The 7,982-nt window shown below is 46.6% G+C and overlaps 1 protein-coding gene across 1 annotated transcript; it reads right to left on the bottom strand.

Moving 5' to 3' along the window:
• Nucleotides 1-75: 75 nt before the first annotated feature.
• On the bottom strand, nt 76-7,759 carry LOC104621016 (neuronal PAS domain-containing protein 2-like; the record flags this gene model as incomplete). The annotated part of the gene is made up of 7 exons (XM_010287391.1): nt 76-194; nt 861-974; nt 2,145-2,265; nt 3,375-3,464; nt 5,291-5,382; nt 6,154-6,308; nt 7,703-7,759. Coding segments are annotated over 7 exons (748 nt in total), but the record flags the coding sequence as incomplete, so codon positions are not given.
• Nucleotides 7,760-7,982: the final 223 nt, after the last annotated feature.

Here is a 7,982-nt window from a genome sequence, read left to right as displayed (position 1 = left end):
ACCCAGCAGCGGCTCTGCCGCCGAGCGCCGGCCGATCCCCGCACGGAAGGGAAGGTGCAGTCGCGGAGCTCTCACCTTTAAGAACTGCGGCGTGACAAGACGAACAGTTGCTACGAGGCAAATCTGCTCCTCCGTGGCCGACCTGAAAGCTCGTGCAATAGCTGACTCAAAGCCATTACAGGAGGGTGTAGGCACTAGACAAACCAAACAATTTATTTAAGAAGAAGAGGAAGGAGAGCTTTCTTTTCATGTTAAGACAGGTACAATGACTGATGAAACCCAAGCAGCAAACCCCTCCTACCCACAAGGCGATGCCACGCTGATACACGCAGATGTTATTTAAAGCACGACCCTTCAGGCTCCCAGTTACACAGCGGTAACCGCCTACCCCTGGTTTGCAGGGACGCTTCATGAGGCAGCTCCGAGCAGCTCAGTGTGCAGCTACCGTCTCCCTGTCAGCCTTTCTCCAGCTCAACGTTTGCAAGAGTCGAGATTTTACAGGTTTCTCAAATTATTCCGTCTTTTAAAAGCGTCGTTTGATCGCCACAAGTGAAACAGAATAGCGTACATTGCTGGTCACTTGAATAAGCAGGCTGCTTTACAATCGGCAGCGGGTCAAATGGCGGTAGGATCGGGCTGGTACCACTTCTTTAAGCGGAGCATGCAGAAGACTGCACTCTTCTGAACAGCTTCCCCACCACTTTTAATGAAAAAATCTCCAACATATCCACAGCTCATTCCACCCCTGCCAATTACGGGGCATTTTCAGCTGAAACAAGGCCTTTAGGAGGAGTACAGATCACCACACAACTTAAAGGAGAGACAGAGAGAGGCAAAGATAGGCAGGAGCAGTAACTTACCGTGAGTAAAATATTTAAAATCCACTACGAATTTCACATATTCATACATCAGGGGTTCATTTGGATCTAAGCTGCTTCTTGCTAAATGGCAGCAAAACTCTATTTGCTTTTCCGCTGAAATGAGAGAAAGAGAGGGAAACGTTCCCAACGTTACGGGAAGCCTGCACTTCAGCACACCCCACGTACCGAATCATCTACCAGCCCTGCTGCCGCGGCATCTGAGCACACGCTGCTGGGATGCTCTTGATACCCCTAAGTAAATACATAACCACCAGCAGCAACGATCAGCTGGTCCTGCTTAAGGAAAAGAATTCTCACCCTTTCCCCCACGGCTTTACAGCCACCCCGCTACGTGGGGCACGCACGAAGCCCTGGCAATGCTGGTCACCGGCGTTTCCCCTGCACGATGTCATGCGAAGCTACGAAGGGGTATTGCACTACGCTGCTCCAGCACTGCTCAGTCGGACCCAGATCCAAAGGGCACTGAAGTCACCCCAAGCCTGTCTGGCGGAGGGCCCCGTGCCAAGCTCTTATTCAGCTTTCTGCCCGAGGTCTGAACTCCATGGATTAGACCACGCGATCTCCAGCCGAAGGAAACCAACCCCGGTGCAGAGCACCAGCACGAGGGCTGCGCAGTTCCCACTGACGCTTACGGGCAGCGGAGAGGGGAGGCTACCACTGCCCGGCCACGGCAAACCCACCGGGAAAGGGGGCTCCCAACACAGGCTTCGTGAAACAAGGATGTTAGGAAGACGCTGCCGCCCGCTCTGGTGCTGGGGATGTTTTCTGGGGGAAAGGGACATTTTGGGGGTGTGACAGCAGCCAGCGGTAGAGATCCAGATGGACTGTTCAGATAGGAAGGCTGTTGCTTAAAGTCCATGTAGGGTTTCTCAGGTGTCCTGAGACATGCAAGCTTCCTAACAAAGACTCTGCCAAAACCCTTGGGGATTTCTCCTACCCCTTTCCTTCCCCCAAGCCCCTCACTCCTTTCACAGGCTCAGTCCGGCATCCCGCCCTGGGAAAACTATCTAATAAGGGCAACTTCACCGTCCTATGATGCAAAGCAGACAGTAAAAAAAAAGACTGCCCAAATCAAAGACCAAGGACTGGGAGCATGTAGGAACATTAGATAATGTGCTGCATTAAAAACCAGAAATATTAACCATGACAAAACAGAAGTGGCAGGCAGGAGAATTAAATAGCTGGAGAGCCCTGTGCGGGCTCCTCCGGGAGCTGTTTGCCGTCGGCTAATTTCCCTGACGGACAGACAAGAGCAGAGCTTACCGTTTAGAAAATCAGCTGCAACAGGATCTGTCATGAGCACGTGTGGAGAAAGGAGCTTGTACACCTCGCTCTGCTCCCGCTCAGGCAGAAAGTTTAATATATTTTGGTCCACCAAATCTGACTGATACAAAAGAATGTTTTATCATGTTCAGCAGTACAGCCTGACACAACCACATGCCTTTTCATCCCACAGCGGAGCACAGACGCTGCCGATCCAGCGCAGATGCTTAATACAAGGAAGCCCAGTCAATCTGCAGATGTATCTAGGGCAGAATATAACCCTTAGGTTATTTTACCCCAGGGTCACTACCTATTTGCAAAAGGTTGAACAGGACCCAGAGGCTGCCCTTCAGTTCAGCCAGATGCAAGCTGGAGAAGAAACCCTGGTACCACAGGAATACAACAGGATGTGAAATATCATCTCAAAATGAAAATTTGAAGTATTTCCCTTTGGAAGCATGAGACAGAAGTGGGAGAGCTCCTCCTCACATCCTCCATTTGTCTTCTAGACTGGACATCTGGCAAAGTCAGCTTGACCTGCAAGTGTTTCGGTGCTGATAAACCCATACCTCCTGACTAAAGGGGTTCTACCAAAATGTCAGCACGTATTTGTTTCTTTGCACACCAGAACATTCAGCCAGGTTAACTCTGTGCTCAAATTTGCCCTCACATAGTCACTGGTGCCTCATGCTTGGCGCCAGATAAAAGTAAAAAATGTTTTTGAGGGGCCAGCAGAAACTTCTGTACCCAACAGCTAACTGATGCCTAAAAATTCTCTCAGAAAACTCTGAGGCCACATACTTGTTACTAAAAATCATGGGCTCAAGGTAGAAAAAAATCAATGACATTAGAATGGCACACATTCAGTCCTGAAATGATCTTTAAATTATCTGAGAAGAGCTTCAGCATGCACAGATTTCACAAACACGAGATTTTCCATATACCTGGTGAGATAAACACCACCCAGACCCTCCTTCAGACACGCTGCCAAGCGGTGCACTGCAAGTACAGTGATTTTGCATAGGTTTTTTTTTAGCTAACTCACAGACCCTGACAGAGAATCTGTTATTCACAGGAGCTTGAGAAACTCCCTAAGAGTTTGTTGGTTTCTCCCCCACCTACAGTCAGTTGACTCTTTGGTTGGACAAAACCAAGCCCCAGCCCTGCAGTGACGGGGCTGCATTAAGGCAGGGGAATGATTCTTCAACACATTGCGTCGTCAGAACTTACCGGTAAGTGTCCAAGCAGAGACGAGACACTATCAGATACATAAATAATGATCCCATCAGTGGTAAGGGCAATGAGAAAGCCATCTAGTGCCTAAGGATAAAAGGCAGGCAAAAAGAAAAAAATAAAAAGAATTATGCAAAGGAACAACTTAAAATACAATAGGCTCATTTATTCTTTGGTGATGCTCCTAACAGCCTAAAACTAACATAAATCAATTATGGAAATCAATGCAGAAAAATAAAAATTATACATGGTAATTCAACATTCTTCTTATATTCTTATTTGCTCATTAATATTAAATTGACTTGTATTTTTCACCCAGTGAGTATTTATTTAACACGAAGCAAGACAGCGGTGGTTAAAATTTCTACACCCACACAATCCTGGTGACTTCAGTCACTTCATTATGTGTTCTGAATTACACAATGTTAATCAATTCAGTGCGTAAGGAGATGTTAGATAGCATCATGGCAAACCCAGCACTGTGGGTGGGTGGGTGGATGGATGGATAAGAAGGGACAGAAAAATTATACAACGTTGTGTTTTTAGCAATTTACGGACAATATGGACAAGGTCCAAAGCCTTATTTATTTTGCTTAAAGCACTCATTTATTAGGCTAGTGACACAACAGTATTACAGTTTGTTTTGTTTCCCCTTTGTTATTCACAACAGTTTCTGTCCCGGAGCCAAAGTTGTCTGTCCCTTTTAAGTCACTGCATGTGCCTTCCTCTTTGGGTGTTCACCCTGCTCTTCACAACATCTCTTCTTGTGCCATTGACCCAGTGTCTGTCCCTATTCTCCCCTAACACTTACCGAGGTCTGGGAGGTTTAATCTCTGGTCAGCACCTTGCACAAAGCCAACTCTCCTAAAGACACTGTTAGGCTGCCCTGCAGCTTAGCTACAGGGAGCCAAGGATTCACCATCTTCCCTCACAGCCAATTATTCCCCACCTCACTGTCATACTCTGCCTTTGCTGAAATAAGCCCTGGAAAAAAAACACTGATTTTAAGTAACCTGGTCAAGGGTCTAACATAGTCCAGCAAGCCAACAGTTATTAAAGGGCTCTCTCCCCGCTGCTACTTCTAAAGGGGGGAATTTGTTTTGATTCAGCTGGAACAAACCAGCTTGTTCGGTGAGAGAAATTCCCAGAAAGAATGAACAGACTTTTCCAGGGAGGTGAGTCATGACGTCCTGATGAAAAGGAGTAACTAAGATGCTGCAGCACCTCCCAGCTCAGCCCAGCATACACCCTTATTTTGGTGGGGCAAAGAGCAACAGCTGCCCACACAGGGTAGGAGATGTCCTTGCCAGGGGAACATGCAGCACAAAGCCAAAGCAGCATCCTTAAGAAAGGAAAAAAAGCAAGCTCATGGGGTGTTTCTAGGTCAGCTAAGCATTTTACAGGTGAGAGTATCAGAGCTGCTCTCCCGAATGCACTTAAAGGCAATTCAGGTAAAAGATAGAGCATTCACATCACACGTACAGCACCGCACAGCCGGCAGCAGCAAAGGCAGCAAAGTAAATGCTGCCTGGCTAATGGGATGTGGGAGGAAGAGAGCTGCTCTGTTTTTTTCAGGTCCTTTCAAGTTTTTGCTAAAACTGCTAGCTCTACCAGCTCTTCTGAGAAGGGAAATTCTTTTTCCTCTCTCACCAGGCCAAATTGGGCCAAACTGGTCTTCATTCCTAAATGAAAAGCTGTTTACCTTTAAGGGGAAGCAATCATACTTTTAATTCTGTGTCTGTGAAACATTTAGCACAACATTGGTCTCTGTCAGGTTTGGATTATATGTGCCAGCAGGGTCGAAATCATTAACATTAACATTGGGACCTACAGGTGAAAAGGAACTGTATCTCTGAACTACTCCACTGAGCTGATTACTTCTCCCTAACCTATGCAGCTTATTTTCTTCTTACCTCTAACATCAACTGGGTGAACTCCTCGTTGCTAAGAAATGAAGGCTTCCAGTCTTGTCTGATCTCACAGGCTTCTGTCTGTGCTGTGATTTCTTAAAGAGAAAACATCAAAAAAGCAACATGACTCATGCTGGAATTTTTTTTCATTTCTAAGTACCACTAGATTTCTTTTAAGAGGCTTTCGGAAGAATTATCCTCAGATCATTCTCCACACAAACCTTTGTTGTGGAGTCATTTTCCACACCATCATGATACAAATGCATTAGAAATCAAGAAAGGGAAGGGGAGACATTTTGGGTGGTCTGAAGAAATCCTTCAAAATTAAGGTCAATGGGCTAATTTCAGAGTAGCTGAGCATCACCATGAGCAGAGGGTGTCTGCAACGCTCCAGCTCTTTCAGGAAGCCTCACGGGAGTGCCCAGGCGGCAGGACAGGCTGCACCCAGCCATCTCCTACCCCAGGAGACCTGGGAACAGGGCACAGAAAGCCCCTTCCCCCCGCTTTTGTAGTGCGTGCTGTTCCTCAGCTCTTCCTCCCTCGTGCTGTGTCTGAGAGCGTACAAAGCGTGCCGGGGGATGTGGAGGCCAGTGAGGGGAATGGAGCCATGTCACTACATTAAGAAGCATACAGCACTGCATCTTTTCAAGTATATCTGTGTTTAACTGGGCAGCCCTGTGTTCAAACCTAGCCCATTTCCTGAGGCCAACCGCTATGCCTTATTCTGCCCCTCACTTAGCTTCACGTCCTCTCTGGAGGTCTTAGATGCTTGGAAAAAATCGGTTTCATCTTCTCAGTGGAAGCTGGCTGCTGGGCAGATGCAGAGCCAGTGCCTTCAACGGGAGCGTGCCACGGCTCTCCAGTACCTTTCTGTTTCTGTAAGAAGTCGATGGTCCTTTGCAGTATTGTGGACTTGTCCATCTTGAGAGGGTGGCCGTGGCCCTGCAGCATCGTGCAAAGCTCTTTAATGAGGACATTGAACTGGTCTCTCCTCTTCTTTTCAGATTTGTTGCGTGATGCCCTGGGTGACAGAAACATAAATGCCGCTAAGTAAAATGAAGGACCTACAGCTTGACTCGTGGAGAGGTAAATGGTCCTGCCTCAGCAAAACATTTTATATACAAGAATCTAAACTCTGCTGGGACTGCTCATTTGTTTAAAATTAGTCTCGAGCGTACGCGTAAGCACCTTGCTGGTGCTTAGAGCCTTGCAGGACTGAGCTCACCGTCAGCGAGGAGCGCCTGGAGGTAACTAACATGATTTACATTCATTTGAGCAAGACTGTATCCTTACGTACATTTCTGTGGCGGTCCCCTTTGTTTCAAAAGCCGTGATAACGAGGTGAAGGTGTTATGGGCAAAATTTCTCCTGTAAGAGAAGTCCTGGCATTTCCATGCTCATGCTTCGCTCACCTCATTTTTATGAACTTCTGTTTTGCAGTTAGTACACACACATATAAAGGTCAAAATGCAAAGGATTCCTTATTCCCTGACTTGTACTTGCGAAAGCAGCTTATAGACAGACAATACTGTGCAGGGACAATTCAAATGCAGAACGAATTCAAGCACAACCTCTTGTAGCTGGTTTTGAAAATCTGCTGCCGTGATATATGAAACTGGGGAAGTTAAGAGTCTGGTTGCAGAAACCACAGACAAGTTTCCATCTTGCATTAATACAATTTAAGAATGTTTTATTAGGGTTTTCCCCTCCATTAAAAACAATAAAGGAGAAAGCAAATCCATTCAGTTTCTTCCAAAATGTTCTTTCCAATGCTCGTATCTGAGATAATCCTGTTTTCATACAACCTCTTCCAGCAGTAATTAATTTTCTTTACGAGTGTATTCATGATGATACACGCTTACTGGGATCTACACCGAATGCGTATGCAGAAGGCATTTCCATTCATATTCAGGTTGGCATTTGGAGGTTCTCAGATCCAGCACTTACGTCCACAGACACCTCTGGTTTGGCGCTGGTGTACGATGACTGATCAGAACTGAGCCAAATGCTTCTCTGAAGGGAGACTAACTTAAGCCCGTGCTAAAGCAGGACTGCCCTCTGAGCTGCCCCGGGGGGCAGCACTGGATGATGTCAGTAAAATCACAGGTCGGGAGCCCTGCATCGAGACAACAAGTAGCCATGGGATAGCATGAGATTCTGAGGGCACGACATCATTTAAGGACCACTCAGCTGATTAACCCATCGTAGGGGTGGTCAAACACACTCTGAGAAGTTTGAAAATGGTGAGTTGGTTACGCTGTTTGTAGTCCGCTATACACAACCTGTAAACTGCATGGGGGTTTTGCCTCTGACATCAGTGGTCCCAAGTACTTTTTCAAGCATCTGACAACACAGCATTTACAATTCTCCCCTGAGAGAGCTTCCACTCTCAGTGCTCTGTGCATCCCTTCATACCTCTTTGCCCTGTCCTTCTCATCTTCATCCATCAGTTCGTTTACACAACACAGGGCTCTGGAAGGAAAAGACAGAAGTACTTACTGAGACGCATTCCCTGATCTTGTTGAGGATGGCAGAATATGGAGCTTACTGGTTTGTACTTTATGACCTCATGGATGTTTCAATCTTCCCTTTCCCAAACTCCACTTTTGTTATGTAGTATCTTGCTTGTTCTGTCAGCTGCTGAGGCTTGAGAAGTGAAACCATTGCTATACACCCAAACACACAGCTGCAATAA

This window comes from Phaethon lepturus, unplaced genomic scaffold (assembly GCF_000687285.1).
Source record: "Phaethon lepturus isolate BGI_N335 unplaced genomic scaffold, ASM68728v1 scaffold26095, whole genome shotgun sequence".
NCBI lineage: Eukaryota > Metazoa > Chordata > Aves > Phaethontiformes > Phaethontidae > Phaethon > Phaethon lepturus.
This window is presented reverse-complemented; position numbering and strand designations above follow the sequence as displayed.